Raw genomic sequence first — 21,071 nt, forward strand, 5'->3', positions numbered from 1 at the left:
TACACATAATATTCTGTATTGTGCCTTTTAACAGTCGATATATCCGAGAATAATTACTTTAAGGACTTTAAGGACTTACTGTGCTTTATTTAACCCTTTCCTTGGGTTGATTATCACTTAGCTATACTTATTCTCTCGTTGCAATAAACATCCTTATACATGGATTATATGCATCGTGAAGAACTTCTATAAATACTGTATAGGTAAATTCCTAAGACAGCGATTGCTGGGTGCATTTAAAATTTGGATAAATATAGTGAGTTAATAAGCACCAAATAAGTAAACCGATCACATTTGTCAAACACATGATTAAGGCGGCCAGTTAGTTCTGAGGTGCTGGCAGTTTTGCCGTGCGGATGTCAGGCGGGGTCGTCATACCCGGGGCGGGCACTCTTGGGTCACGTGGACGACTACGCCCTCCCGGCGGAGGCGCGACGCGAGGGCTAGAGCTCTGGCTCGCGCAGTCGCAACCCGCGGAGGACACAGCGGGTGGGTCTCGCCGAGGCGGAGCGAGGACGTAACGGTGAGTTCTCTTCTTGCCATGCGCGGCTGGACGGCCTAGCGCGGGGCGGGGCTCGCGGGGCCAGCTGCTTCCGGCCCGCGGCGGCCCGGACTTCCGGCGGCGACGGCTGGCGCTTGTGCTGTGCGTTGCACTCTGCTCTTTATTTCTCCGAACGCGTTGGCCAGGGGTTCAGCATTGGTTAACCGTTAACCTCCAGGGCAGGCTTTTGCGCAGGCACCAGAGGCCCCCTGACATTGTTCACCTTGGGAATTGGGCCTCACCCCTGACCTGCGGCCCTAGTGGTTTCAAACATTTTTCTGGGCATTTGTGCGCTCTAAAATAATAACTGCTTTAGGGTTTTTGCAGCCCTGTTCGTCCCAGATATTTGTCTCCTGGAGTCTGCCTATGGGATTGCATCTGAACCACCAGACTATCCAAGGCGCTGCTAGTACTTCTTCTTTCTTTCTTTCTTTTTTTTTAATATTTATTTTTTAGAAGTAGTTGGACACAATACTTTTATTTTTATGTTGTGCTGAGGACCGAACCTAGGGCCTCGCACGTGCTAGATGAGTGCTCTACTGCTGAGCCACAACCCCAGCCCTGCTGCTTGATCTTAATAACTGCAGATCATCTTTACTGAAACGTTAAATACAGTTTGAAGTCACTCAAGACAAACTGGCAGAGCTATAAAGAACTTAGAGGTAGGAACCAACTAAGCATTTCCTGAGGTTAGGCCCTGCTCTAATCATTTCAAGTGAATTCAAGCACTTAACCCTCACCATGCTCTATGTGGCAGCCCCTTTCTTATGCAGCACAGCAGAATGAAGCAATTCGCCCCAAATCACGCAAAGCCTGGATTTAAGTCGAGCTCAGCTGTGATCATGGAGCGCTAATGCCAGCTGATGGTGGCCGTTTCCAGAACGGAATAGCTACAGGACTTTATTAGGCTTGTATTCCATTTTAAACATTTGTGGCTACAGCTCTTACACATTAGCGTTTCTAAATTAAAAAGAAAAAAAAAAATCAGAACCATCTTTTTTTCCTGATACATGTATATACCACCAATATAAAGATAACCATTATATACATAACTGATGTAAATCTTTGCATTGCTAAAAGGATGGTTTACTTGCAGGCTGCATGCTTTATAAGAAATGTAGGTCTACCTAATTAGTACTTACTCATATCTTCGATCATTAATCAACAATTTAGTGAGAGTCAGTGAGCCTACTATATGAAAAGAGGCCAAGCAGTAGGCACTCACTGGAGGATAGCTGGGTTTTTTTGTTGTTGTTGTTTTGTTTTTAATCTATTGTTATTCTGTCATCCAAAGAGATACAAAACTACTGTCCAAGGCATTTCTGTTGCCTGAACCTAAAAGCAAGGGTGTCACCCTGGTGATAAACATTTTGATAATGTGTGGGCCAAGTCCCCAGACTTAGTAAAAGCACCTTTGTCCTTGCTCAAGAGGAATATCAAGTAAGTACCTTTAATTTCATGTCTCTTTTGTCTCCAGTGTCTTATGGAAACTTAATGGAGTTAAAGTATTTTTCTTTAAATTTATCTTTTTTTTTTTTTTTTTTTTGGTGGTGGGGATTGAACCAGGGCCTTGTGCATGTGAGGCAAGCACTCTACCAAATGAGCTATATCCCCAGGCCCTTTTTTCTTTAAATTTAATCTGAATGTATTACCTATTTTGTAATAGAACCTAATAGTGACTGAGGATCCATTTAACTAGTTTGTAACTTTATATGGAGTTAGCACCTTTAGAAACTTAATTTTAGGGACAGACCAAAAAATGTTTTTTGAAGACAGTAGTGGAATAGAAGAGTTAAATTTTTCAGAAGGAAAATTTCACCTATCCCACAAACTGTCTAAATTGACTAATTTTCTCTATGTGTAAGCACATTCTATGTGTAAGTGCATTCATTTAAGAATCTGCTGTCTTTTTATTCATTGCACAACATGGTGACTATAGTTAATAAAATACTGTATTGAAAAAAATCTAGGAATGGATGTAAAGTGTTTGCACCACAAAGTGATTATTATGTGAGGTAATGCATTTATTAACTATATGTAGTCATTCCACAGAAAATATATACTTCAGAACATCATGTTGTACACGGTAAATAAATACAATTTTGTCTGTCAATGTAAAACTAAAAAATAAGTTTTAAAAAGAACTTAAACTAAAATAGAGACAATGTGTAGGAGTACATGAAGAATTCATCAAAGTAACCGTAATTAAAGTGAACACATGGACTCACTATTGTTTGAATGGACCATGATATTCACAGTATTCAATTAAGAATAATATGAGTATTAGTTATAAATAGTCATCAAATATCATAAATAAAGACTACCACTTATGATACATAAAGGAAACTATTATTTGAAGGATGAGATAATACTTTCCTAAGCATAATGCAAGGCTGTAATGGTAAGTCTCTGAAACCTTTATCATTTAGCCCCAGCCTTCTCTGTTCATTTCTTATCAGTCCCTTTAAAGTTCACCACAGTTTTTATTGGTTGGAGGCAAACCTTGCAAAGACTGAAGAAACTGAAATTTAGGGAAGGACTTTATTTGGACAAGCTTAATTAACTTTTGGTGTTAGTTTACATCTCTTGTATTTTGGTATTATTAAATACTAGTATTTCTATACTTGTTTTTCCCCCACCATGGGGGGAGGGTGGGCGGGACACTTCATCTACTCTTCCTCTAGTGATAAGTTTTGACACAAGCTATACAAAATTTAAATAGTTCATTCATGATCTATGTGTAAGCACATTCTATGAGGGTATAAAGTACAACTTTTTCTTCTTTTTGCTTGGGTTTTAGGTCATTTGCAACATAGACATAAAGCAGGATACAATTTAAATATTGAAAAGTAATTTTTTTAACATTTTCTCTTTGATTTTTTTCTTTTTGTAGTTGTAGATGGACAGCATGCCTTTATTTTATTTTATTTTATTTTATGTGGTGCTAAGGATTGAACCTAGTGCCTCACATGTGCCAGGCAAGTGCTCTGTCATTGAGCTATAGCCTCAGCCCCCAAAAGTAATTTCAAATATAAGAACTGACTAGATATTTTGAAACATTTAAGAAATTTTGTTTGTCATCTCCCTTGCTTTTCTTTACAAATTTGCCCTATAAGCATTTATTTATGAATAATATATTGTTTGGTTTTGCTTGCTTTTGCACTTGATAAAAATGGAAGTCTACCTAGAAATATTTAAGAATTTTTTTCATTTGCAGTTGTTTTTGAAAATAATCTAAATTGATGTAGCAATACATTTTTACTGCTTTATAGCATTCTATTGAGCAAACATAAAAATTACTCCTTCTACTCCTGATGGGTTTTGAGTTCCTTGTCTCTGTTACAGTTGTTCTTGTGCCTGGTGTGCCTGTGCACATTTCTCTGGCATATACTTATAGTGGGGTTATTGGGTTAGGTATATGTTCAGCTTTACTGGGTAGTATCAAACTGAGCATTAATTTTTGTCATCACTAGTGGTTGCTCAATATTTTTGCTTATACTTGGTGTAATTTTTACCATTCTGGGGGATGGAAAATAATGTCCCATTTGTGTCTTTGCTTTGCATTTCCTTTGCATTTTCCTTCTGAGTTTGAGCATCTTTTGGTACTGGGGACACTCAAGGACACTCAATCCCTAAGCCACAGCCCCCAGTCCTTTTTTGTATTAAGAGACAGGGTCTCACTGAATTACATGTGCCACTCTGCCCAGTTTATATTCTGCATCTTAATCCTTTGTTGGTTGTATGTGTTCCAAATTCATATTGTTTTGCCTTTTTTTTCCTAAGCCTTTTTTCCTCATTCATTTCATTTGTCTCTTTTTTCATTTTTCTTATCATAGCTGCCCCTCTGTGTGTTCTGTAACAAAATATAATAAAGGCTGCACGCCCAACTCTGAACGTAAATACTACCACCTAGCAATTTGTATATTTTGGGTACCTGCCAAAATCAAGTAAAACCAGGTGACTGTTTAGAAAGATAATATTCTAGCCTCCTGATGGTCATAAGTAATATAGAAAATCATGCTTGTGGTACTCATCATCTTTTCTAAAGAACAATATTTTTTTATTGTGAGATAAATTTTTAGAATAATGTTTGTATTATTTTTCTATTCTTTTTTCAATAATTAGATTAATTATAGGTTTGTTTTATTTTTGCCATGTTGGGATTGATCCCAGGGTCTTATTCATGCTAAGCATATCCTCAACCACTGAGCTATATACCTCCAGACCAACTAGGTTACTTAGAGCAAGGATTAACAGGGCAAACTCCAGAATACATATTTGATACTCCTGTAATTTCCTAAACTTAATTTGTGTAATACTTTCCTTTATACATTGAATTAAACTCATGCCTCTTCCTCTCCATGCTGATATGCTTGCACTTTCTCTCCTCTTCTCCCTTTCCTCCTCCCCCTTCCCATCACCTCTCTTCCCTCTCTTCTCCTCCCTTCCCCAAATGCCCTCCCTCCCCTGCTCCTCTCTCCACCTCAGTTTGGAGCCCAGTTAATGATGACATCTGATATCTGTCTTCCACATGGCTCAGAACTACCCCTCTCAAAACAATGGTCTATGCCCTTTTTCTAAACCTTACTCCTAACACACTCACATAGAGACTTTACTTGTAATAATTTCTGTTTTATAAACTTGCTTTTAAAGTGACTTATGCTCATTTCCTTCTAACATTGTAACGTTTTTAATCCATTGTATAGGTTTAAATAAACAGAGAAGCCATCATGAAAATCCTCTGCAAAAAGCCTGCAGCCCCTTGACACTTCCATAAACTTCTTGTTGGGAGAGGATTGGATCTATAGTTCAGAACCATTCTAAGCTAGGTCCAAGTGCCCCCTTTAAAAGAGTTGGATATATGTGTTTATAGGTCAGATGTTAACCTTGGACTTAAATAAAATTTAAATGGCCTGTTGATCAAGGAAAAAAGTACATTGTGCCAACTTCTATGAGTTATGACAAATTACTGTATTTGAAGAGATTATTGATTATAAAGGATGAGCTTCTTAAAATTGCGGTATTTATTTAAAGTTGATTTGAGATCCATAATTTTGATAAATACATTAAATTATAGACAAGTATATTGCTAAGAGCCAAGTATATGATGCATGGCATTTTTGGTCGAAAGGTGACGCCAGCTAGCCATTGAGATGATATGATTATGTTAAGATTTGCATTCATATGGATATTGGACTCCTGCTGTTCACCTAGGCCGGCTACGGGACTCCTGGAGAGTTCCCATTGGTTGGGGAAGTACAGTAGGAGGGAGTTCCGGGGGAGGAGCTCTCTCTGCGGTCCGGGAGGAGGCCGCGTGGGTGGAAAAAATCTTCCCGGGTGCCTACCAGACATTGGCGGCAGTTTCAAAAAATAATAAAGTTTGTTCCTGCTTGAGTGGCTCGTGATTTTGTGCCCAGCCAGACTGCGGCAGTATATTATGTTTTTAAAAAAGTTTTTTAGACGTTGATGGACCTTTATTGTATTCATATATTTATATGTGTTGCTGAGAATTGAACCCAGTGCCTCACACAGCTTGGCAAGTGCTCTACCACTGAGCCACAACCCCAGTTGCAAGTATATTATGCTTACTATGAGCATTTCATAGCAAATGTCTTAGTGTTTAACAGCACCTGAGTCTCTACAGATAACAAGGGACATCATTTTATTTACTTCCTTTCCTTTTCCATATGTAATTTCTTATCTTGTAGTAGGCAGGGTTGGATTCCTCTCAGGTTTTCTAGGCCTTTCTGTAGTTTCCCATTCTGGTTAAATGAATCCATTAAATGATTAAATTTTTGTAGCTGGGGCTGTGGCTCAGTGGTAGAGCGCTCACCTAGCATGTGTGAGGCACTGGGTTCATCCCCCCCACCACATAAAAATAAATAAAGGTATAAAAAAATCATATCAATCTTTAAAAAATGATTAAATTGTTAAAATGGAACTGAAAATGAAAGTATTAAATAAAAACCTAGACTTGTCACAACCTTTAGAATTGTAGTTATATTTTGTTTGAGAAGGCTTATATCTATCATGAACATCTAGTGAGGTTTTGTAAGATGACCAAAGAGTTATTTGGGGATTGGAAATGTACACATACACCATTTTTTAAAAAAATATTTAGTTTTTAGTTGTAGTTGGACACAATATCTTTATATTTTATTTATTTTTATGTGGTGCTGAGGATCGAACCCAGGGCCTTGTACATGCTAGGCAAGTGTTCTACCCGCTGAGCCACATCCCCAGCCCACATATACCATTTTTAAGGCTGAATATGTCTCTAACTTTGAATTTTGAAAAATGGCTGCTAAATGTTATACAGGGTATAAAAAGGTATAAAAAATCATATCAATCTTTAAAAAATGATTAAATTGTTAAAATGGAACTGAAACTGAATCATCATTTTGATTTAAGGATTGGATCAAACCAGAACCCTGAGTCTGTCCCTATGAATACTATTGAGAGATTTCTTGAACTTGGTTATTTTTTTCCCTGACCTTTTAATTTCTATATTTGGCCAAAAGGACATTATAGAGTGAAATAGAAGATAAACTTTAGAAATATTGGGAAAAGGAGTTATAGTGTTTCTATTCTAAATGTAAGCCCTTACTTGAATATTAACCAGTATTTAATTTCTAGGAGAGTAGTGGTATAGGGATTAAGTGAATTTACAAAGAAAAAAGGGTAGACCCAGCTCTTAATGAAAACCAAAGTTTTGGGAGTAAATTTCCTAGGAAACCCATGTTTACTTCATGTATATCATTTATTGTTTAACACACAGAGGTAGCCAGCATTAGAGAAGATTTTTACCTCCTTAACTGCCTCTCCATGACCCCTGCATGTTATCACCTACTTGCAATTTGAAGAAAATACAGAAAAGATAAGAAAGCAGTGAAGGAATTTAATTTGATTAGCAATAAATTATACACACTTAGTGGTCTGCCTCTATTTAGCTTCTTATCCTCTTAACCTCTAAATGTTCAAATGTTAAAGTGCTTTAGGAATTTTCTTAGACCTTCTTCTCCCCTATCTGTGCTCCCTAAGTGGTTGCATTGAACTCTATAACTAGAAAACTACTAAGATTCTCTTTCTTTAGTCATCCTCAATTTTAGTCTCCTATGTTTGACTGCTGCCTAGATATCTCCACTCAGATGTCTCTTAGGCACCTCAAATTCAGTATGTACAAAAAACAGCAAGTGCTTGATTTTCCTTTGCTGTAAAATTACCATTCTTTCTCAGTCTTTCCCATCACAGTCACAGTCACCGGCACAGCAGTTCACCTCACTGCATAAACCTAAAACTTGGAAACCATCTCTATTTATTTTTTATTTAGCGCCTTCACTCCATCAGCCCAACTTCTTTGTGCCTCAGTTTCCTCACTGTAAAATTAAATAATACCTTTTAAGTAATATGTTGGGGGTTGGTACAGTGCCGGCCTTGCATGCACAAGTCCCCGGGTTCAATCCCCAGCACCACCAAAAAAGTAATATGTTGGGGGATTGAAGAAGTAAATCAATGAAGTCTTAAAATAGAGTCTGGCATTTAGTGTAATTCATTATGCCATTGTTATTGTTGTTACTTTTTTCTCCCCCACAAAGGAAACACCTTAGTCTAAGCCACCTTCTCTCCCATGGTCCACTAAGGTAACTTTCTCATTTCCATGCTTTAGTTCTTTTTTAAAATTATTATTATTGTTTCTTTTTAGTTACACATGACAGTAGAATCCATTTTGATATAATTATACAAGTATGGAATATATCTATTCTAATTAGGATCCCATTCTTGTGAGTGTACACGATGGTGAGATTCACTGTGGTGTATTCATATATGTACATAGGAAAGTTATAATAGATTGATTCCACTGTCTTTCTTAGTCCCCCTTCCTTCCTTCCATTCTCCTTTATCTACTGAATTTCTGTCCACCCCCATATCCCCATGCTTTTCTTCTTCTTCTGCTATAATTCATTCTCCATAGAACCCAGGGCATTTTTTTAAAAAGATAGATCATGTCTAAAAATAGATCATGCTTTACATCCTTTAGTAGCTCCCCATTGCTCTTAGAATAAAGTCCCCACACAGCACTGCACAACCTGGCTTGTGTTTTTATGCCAATCTTGCTCATTATGTTCCAGAATCCTTTCTGTTCCTCAGATTAACCATGCCCTTTCTTTTCTTCAGGTTTTTGTATTTGCCATTCCTTCTGTTTAGAATTTTCTTCTACCAGCTCTTAGCATGTCAACTCATTTGCATTTGGTTTCAACCATTTATTATCTCGGTTATATTTCTTGCCTATTAGCAAAATCACCTTCCCATTACTTTCTTATATTACTCAGTTTATTTTCTTCTTGGCTTTTATAATGTATAGTTGTTTATGCATTTACTTATTATCAGTCTCACCATCTATCAAAAATATTAATGTAGCTAGTTGTGTGATAATATAAAATTCTTGGAAAACTATAGTGAAGGGAAGAATAAACTACCTTTCCCAGATGCACACACACACAAATACACAAAAAAATCATGCATGTGCAGGCATGTATAATAGGTGATAGCAAGAACCTATATAGTTTATTTGAAAGTCATTACAGTTCAGAATAAAATTCATGAATTTTACTGTTTAGTAAGACTTTTAAACAGTAAAATTCATGAGTTAGATAATTTTGTTTAATAAAACAATTCCAACTAGTTTGGTCACTGATACTACTAAGTTCTATTAGTGACCATCTTGGGGCACTTTCTACTTATCTTGGAGGGCAGAAACTTTTATGTCTTATTTCCTGAAGTGCCAATCACATAGTGGATGTTCAGAAAATATTTGTCATGACTGACAAATATCTAACATTCTACTGTTTATCATGAATGACTATCTGTAACAAGGAAGGAGAACTATATAAGAGAAGTTGAAGAACTTCTGTTGCAAGTTTTTCGTTTTAAAAATCTGCTGTGATAAAGATTATTATTGATAGCCACTCCTTGAGAATTTTACCTGCTTTTTGTTTTCAAACTTACATTCCTCCTAAATAGATTGAAAAATTTGTCTGTCAGTGTTCCAAAGATAAAAGTAGGTTGTGATTAGATGCTATATGAAACTTTAATTTCTTTCATCTGTCATAAACTTTTAATTTCTGTCACATAATAAAGGAATTGAAGTAGGTCTGTTCCAAGAAAACGGTCCAGGTTCTGCAGGGTCTTATATCATAATGTGATAGGCAGCCCCTTTTCTGTTGCCCGCATTGTGGAGTGAGCTGCTCTATGCCAGATGTATTCAGGTGCCTAACCACTGACGCTGATGTATCTTGATGTTTCCTTCTAACATGGAATTAATAATCTGTGAATATATTATTCTCAAAGTATATAAAAGGGTTTTTGGATCACTTTCAAATAAATAGACTGAATATCTGTTCTGAGAAAAAAAATACATGATACCTGCAAATTCCCTTCTGTAAGTTAATTGAGGAGAATCTCTTTGAATACCCAAAATAAAGCCAAAGTAGTAATGACATTTTTTATATAAGGTAAGAAAATGAAAGAATTCCATTCATACCTATCTGCTCATTTTAGAGTAGTTTTCTGGTTGTGCCTGAAGAGGTGGCTATGTGCTATAGACAAAAATAAGTGAGCCTTCATAGTCAAAGGGCTCAAGACTCTTCAGGCTACCTTCAGCAGAAGGCTGGAAACAATGCAGATTGTAACCAGATGTTGTTTAGAATTGAAATTAATAGGGAGTGAAGAAGTCATAAATCTTTAATCCATGCCTTAGTAGTTCTGAAATTTCCATCTTAAGCATTAAAATTAATCTAATACAAGTCTAGCCTTAGAATGGGGGAGCCCTCTCTAAGTTTGGCAGACATAAGGAGTCTCTAACTCAAGTAATGACTAACTATAATCAAGAATTTTTTTAAGTGTTTTCTTTCATATAGTTACAGGAAAATGCACCCATTAGTCAAGAAACCCAGACTCTTATTATGTCTCTGTGAGTTGTAGTCAAATAGACCATTTGCAATTTTCTTTCTTTCCTCCTCCACCCCCAACTAGCATGGATCCTGATGGGTCTGTACAAGATCCTGAAGATAAGGAATATTCTTCTGTCTGTGTTGGCAGAGAAGATGACATTAAAAAATCTGAAAGAATGACAGCTGTTGTCCATGACAGAGAAGTGGTCATTTTCTACCATAGAGGAGAATATCATGCTATGGATATTCGCTGTTATCGTAAGATTTTATTTTTATTTTTTCTATACAAATTGTGTTTATAAGTCATAAAACTATCAAATTTCAGGGTTTTAAATGAATACATGTAATATTCAATTACTTTTCAGATTCAGGAGGACCTTTACATTTGGGAGAAATAGAGGTATGTATAGAATTTATTCTCAAAAAACTCAGATGTTTCCTATTTACATTCTCCCATTTCATTCTTTATTCAAAAATAATGTATATTTGGATTTAATTATATCTCAGGGCCTTTAATGTAATTGCAGATATTTTTGGTATTCACAACCCTACAATGTAAGGGAAAACCATTTTGCAGATAATATAAGAACTATGCATGTCTTTGACCTAACAATTATAATCTGAGATATCTATCCTATGAATATAATTGCACATTGTTTGTCTCTTTATAGGAAAGGTTCATTTTAGCATTGTTTATTATAACAAAACATCGAGGTCAACCTAAACATTTTAACAATAGAAAGCTGATTAAGTAAATTGTAGTACAGTCATGCTGTGGAATACCGTATGACCATTAAATTAATGAGGCAGAACTATATGTGCTGGTATTGAGGAATGTTAACAGTGTATTTGTTAAAATAACCCAGTTGGTAAGTGGACAGAGGAACAACAACAACAAAAAAAAAACAGTGTATTTGTGAGTGATAAAATTATAAGTCCTAGAATAGTAGTTCTAGTGATATTTCATTTTTATATTAAAAAGAATATATACTTTTTACTTTATACTTTGTGTGTTTTTATAATGAGCATATATTTTATAAAATAATATTTCTTAAAAATTTTAAAGAAATTACACTTTGAAGTCTTAACTAAAGAATAATGGAGGAATTGCCTTTGCCTCCATGTATTCCAAACTAATCACCTTATTTCTTCTATCCCTGTCTCTCTACTTCTCTATCTATAACTGGCACAAAATACAAACCTGAACTTAGCATTTCACTGTCTCTACACTTGATGTCGACCTGGTGCTTGGCGATATAGCCCAGTGGTAGAGAGAGAGAGCTTGCCTACCATGCATGAGGTCCTCGGTTCAATCCTCAGTACCACGAGGAAAAAAATACAAACAAAACAGAATTTAACTTGATATCCACCTGGTTTATACCTGTCCTCATGTTAAAGGACATATGTATGTTTAAATTATGAAAATGTGTTTGCTGACGGTGCTATGAGGGGGAAAAAATCAGTATTTCTAAATTTTGTGTAGAGGAAAAATGTAAGCACCTACTTATCATAATGTCAGAATTTCCCCCAGTTCAGTTCATAATGAGAGCTTTAAGACCTTGCTATCCAAAGTGTGATCCACAGCCCAGAAGTCTTGGAGAATATTGGCATGGAGAATATTGCACCAATGCTGTAAGCTTTCTGAACTTAAACAGCACTGCATTTAAACAAGACCCAGATGATTCCCATTCTCCTTCAAGTTTGAGAAGAACCTCACTAAGACACAGTTACAAAGTTGGAATCACAAATTGCTTTTCAATTAACATTTGCACTCCTGCTTTTAATAACTCCTCCTGAATTCATATCTGGAACTTACAGTTCTTCCAGCAGCTACTGAAAGTTCCTTCAGAAGTGCTGGAAGCCTTTCCCCCACTTCTGTAGAGATGACATTGACAGATAAAAATGCTGCAGTCTTGGTATAATTTGCCTGAGCAAGTCATCTTCTGATAGAGCTCTAACACACTGGGTTTCTAATCAACTGCAAAAAGGACTTAATGACTGTTCTCCAGTTAGGTTATGCTTTATGCTGAATAATTTGTAAATGGAGGGGGAATAAAAGCTGACCTGTTCTTTAACTTAGCTTTTCTGCATATATTTTATACTAAGTCCAAGGTTATCATGAACATTTGAAATGTCCAGACTATTAAATCAGTTATTTCTTTCCCCAGGATTTTGATGGACGACCATGTATAGTTTGCCCCTGGCATAAATACAAAATTACTTTGGCAACAGGAGAAGGATTATACCAGTCTAAAAACCCTAAAGATCCATCGGCAAAACCCAAGTGGTGCTCCAAAGGAATAAAGCAAAGGATTCATAGAGTGACAGTGGATAATGGGAATATTTATGTGACTCTTTCTAAGGAACCCTTTAAGTGTGACTCTGATTTTTATGCCACTGGAGACTTCAAAGTAATTCGGAGTTCTTCCTGATAAAAATATATGACAATGAAAAGTGTTGTGTATGTGTGGAAATATTTTTACAATAACTTTGCTTCCATACCAAAGATGATTTTTTTCAACACAGGTACAATTATTACTTATCTTTAAAAATCACATATCTATGAGAGTTTAAAAGTTCATGTATTTTGTATGATTTAAGGATTACCAACAGAATACATCCAAAATTTTTTTTTTTTTTTTTTTTTTTGTATTGTGGATTGAACCTAGGGACACTGAGTCACATTTCCATCTCTTTTTTATTTTTTGAGACAAGGTCTCCCTTAGTTGTTTAGGGCCTCACTAAGTTGCTAAGGCTTGCTTTGAACTTGTGATCCTGCCTCAACCTCCCTAGCCACTGGGATTACAGGCATTCACCACTGTGCTCAGATTAAATAAAAGTTTTTTGTTTTGTTTTGTTTTTTATTTTAGAAAACCTTGTGCATGTGTGCACAACAGGTGGTTCACCCTGATTTAACTACATTATTTATGTCCAGTGCTATTCTATTTAGAATAACGCTCTGGATGCCAATCATGCCAATTATGCTTCAAGATGGAATAACAGAGCATAAGTATTAAAAATAACACTCTGGATGCCAATTATGCAAAACTCAGCAACACACTATAGAATGTAATGGGTATCTTATGAATTCAGTACTGTTAAGAATGGAACCTAGTCTCAATGCATGGCCGTCTTCATGATTTAAGCTCAAATTAAGAGTTCGAATATAATGCTTAACATTCTAAGGGGCCTACTTGGCCTCTTGGTTATTTGTAAAAATAGTGAATGTGGTATGTAAAAAAGACTTCTTACTATATATAGTAATATATGTATATATGTATGTATGTATATATATTATATAGCCCTTTGCTATATATTATTATGTTTCCTGTTGGAATATGGGCACCACGAAGTAATACATTTGTTATTGACTTCTCAGGTTATTAACAAGAGAGTTTGAGGCTTTTATAAATATTGTTTATAACAGCAGCTACTCACCAGGTATAGAAAATGTGCCATCTCTGAGGTGGGTTCATCCGTGCCTATTATATCAGGTGCAAATCCTTGAATGACCACTAAGGTCTTGATCACAAGTTCACAATTTAAAATGTACAGAAGAGCCAGGCATGGTGGCACATGCCTGTAATCCCAGCTGCTTAGAAGATGGAGCCAGGAGGATGGCAAGTCTGAGGCTAGCCTGGACAATCTAGTGAGACCCTATCTCAAAATATAAAAGATGGGGGAACTGAAGATATAGCTCAGTGGTAGAGTGCCCATGGATTCAGTCCCCACTGGGGTAAGGGAAGAGTGCACAGAAGAAACCAAAATGTCTCCTGCAAGCAAACACTATCACCCTTGTTTGCAGGGCCAGTTTCAAAAGCATTTGTTCTTAGGAGTCAATGGCAATAATGGTTTCTGGTTCTAAATTTATGTCAGAAAAAAAGGTAACACTGCCTGGTACAGTATGGCTGGCACCCATAGTCCCAGCTACTTGGGAGGCTGAGACAAAAGGATTCCTGGACCCAGGAGTCTGTGACCAGCCTAGGCAACATTGTGAAACCTAATCTCTTAAAAAAAGAAAAAAATAAAAAAAGGTGTGTGTGGGGTCTTCATATACAGAAATCTTATCAGATTTATAAATAATATTTTATGGCATTTGTGAATTGGAAGTCTTTCATAACTTTACAAGTAAGTTTGTTAAAAAATTGGTAGGTAGACTCAAACTGTGAAGCTTTCAGATAGAAAATAAATATCCTTTTATTATCCCTGAAAAGGGAATTTTTTTCCTCTCAGACACCAAAAACAAATCTTTAATAAAAGTATTATAAATATGCTGATATTATAAACCTTGGTATAAAGTCTAACCCACCAAAAGGAGAATTTTTTTGTTCATTAAAAATACTGATACTCATATGTTTATTATACATCAAGATTCATTTTATTTTCTCTACCATATAAATACTAGAGAATGACAGTTGCTTAGTAGTATCCCCCATCCTCACCCTGGAGCTTTTTTTTTTTTTTTTTTTTTTTTTTTAAGAGCAGAGCATTTGGTATATGTAAACTAGCTTCCTAGTTTTATCAGATGAAATGTGCCATTTTCATAGATAATTCAAGGTCTCTGCAGTGATGTTTGTGTTTAGATTTCTTCATTTATTTCAGCTGATTGGTCAAATACCGAATGTAAAACCTGGATCTTATTACTCTGCTTATTAGCAGGAAGCTTGGGGAGATCTGAAATGTTGTCTGGCTTCTCCAACAATGACCTGTAAGGTTTTGCTTTGATTTCACCTTCAGGAAATGCAGGCTCCAAAATCACAGGCTCTGAAAAGGCTTTTCTAAAATTTTCACTCTCTGTGTTTTGCCTTATGGATTCTTCTTCTTGGAAAATGTGCTTTACCTTCTCCAGCACAGCATTAATGCAGACTGCCTATATAATTTTCAAAAATTTTGAAAAGTGAAGTCTCTTTTTAAACTACTAACAACCACAGATAAAAAAAAAGGCAATAAAATATTTAGCATAAATAATCTACATATTCTAATAAAACAGAACTTCCTTTCAGGAAGCACTTGGTATATGGTAAGTATTGGGACATTGATTCCCTGTTCTAAATACATAACACCAAATTCTAAAGAGTATTTAAAACCTAGTATGCTTCAGTTAAAATGTGCTTTACATCTTTTTTTTTCCCTCAATTCATTAGCTGTTTCACTTCTTTATTCTTCTGACTAAATATAATGAAACATTTTTTTGAGAGATGGAATTTGTTCCCAAACATTTCAAAGTAGGCTTTTTGTTTTAATTTCTTCCTCCCAGACTTTGCTTGTACCTGTGTGTACAATGGGAAGGACATAAACATTTTGGTAAGAATTTAGTAAGCTTGCAAATCGATGATTTCTAAGCAAACACATGACCCAATTTCCACCTAAAAAAAAAAAAAATGCCATTCAGTGCTTCAAGGAGAAGCGTCTCAAACAATTTTAAAAATTAGAGTCTCTAAGAAGGATATTCACTAGATTTCCCCTGTGAGTTTTCTAACAATGAAAATGATGATGATGATGATGTCAAGTAGTTAAGGCAAGCAAAGAGAATAGAAATTTCTATGAAAAATGAACTTAAACTAGTTTATTATACAAAAGAAATGCTTCAAGATGGAATAATGGAGCATAAACACAAAAGGTTTTCTTGAAGAGGTAGTAGCAGTAGCAGAGAGAGAAATGTGTCACAGTAGATTGGGTAGAGAGAGGTGATGGGAGGGAAGGTGGGGATAGGAAGGGTAGCAGAATACAACAGACACTAGTATGGCAGTATTTATAAACGTGGCTGTATAACCAATGTGATACTGCAATCTGTACACGTGGAAAAATAAGAATTCATACCCCATTTTAATCAAATGTATGATATGTCAAGATCACTGTAATGTTTTGAGCAACTAATAAAAAAAAAGAAAAAAAAGAGGTAGTAGCAAAAGGGCTGAGAGACTCAGGCTTTGAAGAACTTCAGCTGGATCCTGCCCGCTTGCCTGCCTGCCTCTCACAGAACACAGGAGCACAGCTTTTCCACACTTCTCCAAGTTAGCGTGTGGCCAATGAAATAAAATGATATGTCTGCTGGGAAAGAGGTCAGGAAGGGTATTTGGAAGTTTTTCCTCCTACCTAAAGAGAAAGATCTTTGTCTTTTGCCTCTATCTTCCCCTTCCAGCTTCAGACACTGATATTGAGGTGATGCCTGAGCATGAGGTAACAAACCTAAGGACTAAAAACAGTTTTTAGAGAAAAAGGTAGAAAGACCCAGATGTCTTAATCTGTTCATATTGCTATCACAAAAATATTATAAACTGAGTATCTTATAAACAATAGGATTATTTATCAGTTCTGGAGATTAGAAAGCCCAAGGTCAAGGTGATGGCAGGCAGATTCTGTCTCGTGAGGGCCTGCTTTGTTCATAGATGGTGTCTTTTAACTGTATATATATGGTAGAAGAGAAAAAGACAACTCTCAGGAACTTTTTATAATATAAGGGCACTAATCCCATTCATGATGCCTAATAATTTCACAAAGATCCCACCTACTAATAGTCACACCTTGGGGGTTAGTTAACATACAGATTTGCAGAGGACACATTCAGACCAAAGCACCTGGTTTCTTGATGGCATTGTAGATCCCACTATACCAAATTAGGAACTGCCTAACTAACTACGGACTTCTAATTAAGATGATTAAATGTCAGTAACATATTTTTATATTTTTTGGTACTTGCATTTTGAATGTGCCCAAACCCAGAGCTAGAAACTTTCAAACCTATCACTTCTAACCACACATAATCTCATCCACATAACCCAATATGATCATTTACTATGCTGTATTGTGAAAAAAAATTATTGTAAAGTTCTCTCTTATTTGATATTCCCTCTTTCATCATCTACAAATTATATCTATGCCCATTTTAAGGAACTTTACTCCAGTCTCAGAAAATTAAGAGTTTTGATTGAGGTCAGTATGCCTTTCTTTGTTTTAACCTGTACCCTACCAGTTTCTCTGTCGGTTGTTCCTTTTCTCTTCAACCTGTCACTCTTTTTTTTTCTAGTACCTGGGATTTCACTCAGGGGCACTCGACCACTCAGCCACCTCTCCAGCCCTATTTTGTATTTTATTTAGAGATGGGTTCTCACTGGGTTGCTTAGTGCCTTGAAGTTGCTGAGGCTGGTTTTGAACTCATGATCCTCCTTCTTCAGCCTCCTGAGCTGCTGGGATTTTATGTGCAACCTATCACTCTTGACTGGCTCTTCCCCTACAATACTCATGAATAATCTTGCATCCTAAAATTGGAATTCCCTGCAGCCCTGTCTCTCTCTTGACTGCTATATAACTTTCTCAGTCAAACCAGTTGATGTTCTTGGTTTCCATTTTATCATCTCCTATTCACTCTAAAACCTGTTTATTTCTGTCTTTCTTATCCCAACATGTCACTGAACTAGTTCTCAAAATGATTAAGCTTAGCATCTTAAATACTAGACCTGATATACTTTTCAAATCTTTCTTTTACTTGATCTTTTCTGCTTGTATTTGATAACCATTCACACCTTCCTGAGTCTCTTTATTTCCTTGACACCATTTTTCCTGATTCTCTTCCTGCTTTTCTGAGTGTTGCTTTTTTGTCTCCTTCATAGATAAATTCCTTCTTAGTTCACCTTAAATGTTGCTATTTTCCACATTTCTGTTGACTGCATTCTTTGCACGTGGCATGGTTCCACTCATGTGGTATTAATCTCCAATACATGTGTTATTTATTTTTAAAACCATAATTCCAACCTTGGCCTCTTTCAGGTCTTGGATGCTTATCTAATCAATTAACAGTTCACTAAGAGATTTTTATTATTTGCTTGTAAAATTTATAGTGTTACAAACTGGGATGGTTTCAAACAGGCTTTGAGAAACTGAAGTTTAATTTTGGTTTTAGTTTAGTTTTTATTTTCCTATACTCATCCATCCTACTATATTTGTAGAGTACTTACATCTTAATTCAATTGATGCCAATTTTATACAAGATTCATATTTAAGATATTGAGAACTTCTCAAAAACATAAAACATTTGCAAAATATTTGATACATTCAAGATTTTTTTAAAAACATGAAATAACATGTTTAAAAGTAAGTTGTAGTTTTTCAAGAATGTCTTGGATTTTTTTTTTTTTTTTTTTTTTTTTTGGTGCTGGGAATTGAACCTCATGCCTGCTAGGTACGTGCTTTACCACTGAGCTATCCTTGCCAGCCTTTAAACACTTTTTTTTTTTTTAAGGGTCTCGCAAAGTTGCCCAGGTTGGCCTTGGATTTGCAGTCTTCCTACATTAGCCTCCCTAGTAGCTGGGATTACTGTCATGCACCACTGGGGTGCAGCTGGTTTAGATATTCTTAGCCTTTTGCATTTCCCTAAGTATTTTAGAATCAACTTATACACACACAATTGCTTGGATTTTAATTGGGACAGGTATAAATTTATAGATTGTGGGGGAAAGATTAATATCATTTGTTTTGATATAAAAATATGTAAGAATTCCAGCAAAACATAAATTGATTATGAGAAATTAAAGATCAAAATAAATAGATACATATGTTCCAGTATTAGGAGAAGGACTTATTCTACCAGTTATCAAGACATCGTATAAGGCTCTGAAATATAGTGCTAAATTGGTGCAAAAATAGACAAACAGGCCAATTATAAACACACCTACATAAAAATACACTTGATTCACGATTTTTTAAAAAGGGGTGGGGGTTCTTCTAGGACAATAGAAAAAAGACTTTTGTTTTCTGAGAAATTGAGGTAAATCAGTTTGATACTCATGGGGGAAAATATTTGGCCCTTTTCTCAAACCAATTTCACATGGATTATAAATCTAAAAGTGGAAGGCAAAATAATATATTTTCTAGACTACAACAGGAGAATATTTTTGTGGCCTTGGGTATAAGTTGAGATTCTCTAATTAGGATACAAAGCTCTTAGCAAAAAGGTAAACATTAATAAATTGAACTACATTAAAATGAAGAAAATGAGTGGTAAGAGAGTGAAAAAGCAAGTCACAGGATAAAAACAGAAATTTGCCCATATATAATCTCAAGAGGACTTTCTCCTATAATATATTTTTAAAGTACAAATCAATAATTTTAAAAATTTGATATCTTTCAACAGAAAAGGAGACTTTAACAGAAATGCACAAAGGAGGATATCTAAATATCCATTTAATGAATGCAAATCATTGAAATGAAAATTAAAATCACAATGAACATAATACTACATACCCACAGAAATGGCTGAAATGGAAAATATTGACAATACCAAGTGTCTGTGGTAATCTAGAGTAACTAGGATTTTTATAATGTGCTAGGATTAGTGTAAATTGCTACAAACTATTTTGGAAAACTGTTTTGCATTACCTACTAGAGAGAAACACATGCATACTCAATGACCTAAAAATTTCACCAAAATATATGTACAATAATATTTATAGTAATCTTAGTCATAATAGTCCAAAGTGGAAATACTCCAAATGCTCATCATCAGCAGTTGAAGTGGTAAAATAATGATGATAGAGGGAATACTACATGGCAATGACAATGAACAAACTATTGCTACAGACAACAAATGAATCTCACAATGATGCTGAGCAAAAGAAGACAAACACAAAAGATTATAAGCTATATTATTTCATTTACATACAGTTTAAAAGCTGAACTATCATGGTAGTGGTTGCCTTTATAGAAAAGGGTAATGAAGGGGCTGGAGTTGTGGCTCAGTGGTAATGTGCTTGCCTAGCATGTGTGAGGCACTAGGTTCCATCCTCAGCACCACATAAAAATAAATAAAACAAAGGTATTGTATTCATCTACAACTAAAAAAAAAATTTTTAAAGGGTAATGATTTTAAGTGTAAAAGAAAGAGATTTCTAGAATGATGGTAATGTTTTGCTTCTTTACCTGATTACTGCATAGATTAATAGATTTTGTGATAATTCATCAAGCTGTGCACTTTTCTCTTTCTATGTTAGAAGTGTTTTTAAAGTAAAATATAAATGGCTATTGATTAACAGAAAATAAAGCCCTTATAAAATCTTCAATATTTTTGTCATGTACAGCACTTGTCATCAATATATTATATGCTAATATTTGTATTCTCCAAATTCATAGACCCAAAAATGATGAATGCTGAACTGCAGCTATCATAGGATATAATAAATGGAACAAATGTAGCTAAATGAAAGCAAAAACTAAAATGTCTTGACCAAAAGCCTTCCAACAGTAATAAACTTTCTGAAAATAATTTTAGTTATTAAAGAAAATTGATTTTTGTTAGATCATTTGGCTCCTCAGAAAGTATCAAACATGAAATTATTTTGTGTTACAAGAGAATGGTACCTTAGTTTGTGAATAGTATCATTAAAGATAACATCATACAGCACACAATTGTATAGTATTATCTTTAACATTGCTTAAAATAAGTTATATTTATTTCTAGATTCCAATAGAACTTACCAAATAAATTAGTGCTGCATATGAAGCATATATTATGCTAGTTAAAGCAGTCTTTGCTGGAAAGGAAACGATATCACACAAAGAACCCTTTCTGACCTGCAAAAATAGAA

General features: G+C 35.3%; 2 protein-coding genes across 6 annotated transcripts in view; one reads left to right on the forward strand and one right to left on the reverse strand.

The window, feature by feature from the left end:
- Positions 1 to 399: 399 nt before the first annotated feature.
- Positions 400 to 12,945, forward strand: Rfesd (Rieske Fe-S domain containing). Of its 5 annotated transcripts, none has more exons than XM_046428726.2 (5): positions 606 to 1,203; positions 1,299 to 1,981; positions 10,574 to 10,749; positions 10,857 to 10,891; positions 12,660 to 12,945. In XM_046428726.2, exons 3-5 carry the CDS (start codon positions 10,575 to 10,577, stop codon positions 12,921 to 12,923), a joined length of 474 nt encoding a protein of 157 aa, XP_046284682.1. In that variant the 5' UTR covers positions 606 to 1,203; positions 1,299 to 1,981; position 10,574; the 3' UTR covers positions 12,924 to 12,945. The 5 variants fall into 5 exon arrangements, with proteins under 5 accessions (XP_046284674.1, XP_046284682.1, XP_046284688.1 ...); XM_046428732.2 differs by having other exon boundaries at positions 1,836 to 1,981; XM_046428738.2 differs by having other exon boundaries at positions 614 to 643; positions 1,836 to 1,981.
- A 2,001-nt stretch (positions 12,946 to 14,946) lies between these two features.
- Positions 14,947 to 21,071, reverse strand: part of Spata9 (spermatogenesis associated 9) — a 28,244-nt gene continuing 22,119 nt past the window's right edge. The window contains exons 4-5 of the mRNA XM_046428747.2: positions 20,962 to 21,057; positions 14,947 to 15,361 (exon numbers count right to left, since the gene is read on the reverse strand). Coding sequence (XP_046284703.1) covers positions 15,071 to 15,361; positions 20,962 to 21,057 — 387 coding nt within the window. The 3' untranslated portion in view covers positions 14,947 to 15,070. The remainder of the gene's footprint in view (positions 15,362 to 20,961; positions 21,058 to 21,071) is intronic.

The sequence above is a fragment of the Marmota monax genome, unplaced genomic scaffold, assembly GCF_021218885.2.
Source record: "Marmota monax isolate L192 unplaced genomic scaffold, Marmota_monax_Labrador192_F-V1.1 WCK01_AAM20220418_F8-fsc00018, whole genome shotgun sequence".
Taxonomy (NCBI): domain Eukaryota; kingdom Metazoa; phylum Chordata; class Mammalia; order Rodentia; family Sciuridae; genus Marmota; species Marmota monax.

Excerpts from the sequence above, each read along its gene's own strand:
- Rfesd (XM_046428718.2), top strand. The coding sequence starts at position 10,575 with ATGGATCCTGATGGGTCTGTACAAGATCCTGAAGATAAGGAATATTCT. Across the intron at positions 10,750-10,856 it reads TATGGATATTCGCTGTTATC|ATTCAGGAGGACCTTTACAT; the intron begins GTAAGATTTTAT and ends ATTACTTTTCAG. Across the intron at positions 10,892-12,659 it reads TACATTTGGGAGAAATAGAG|GATTTTGATGGACGACCATG; the intron begins GTATGTATAGAA and ends TTCTTTCCCCAG.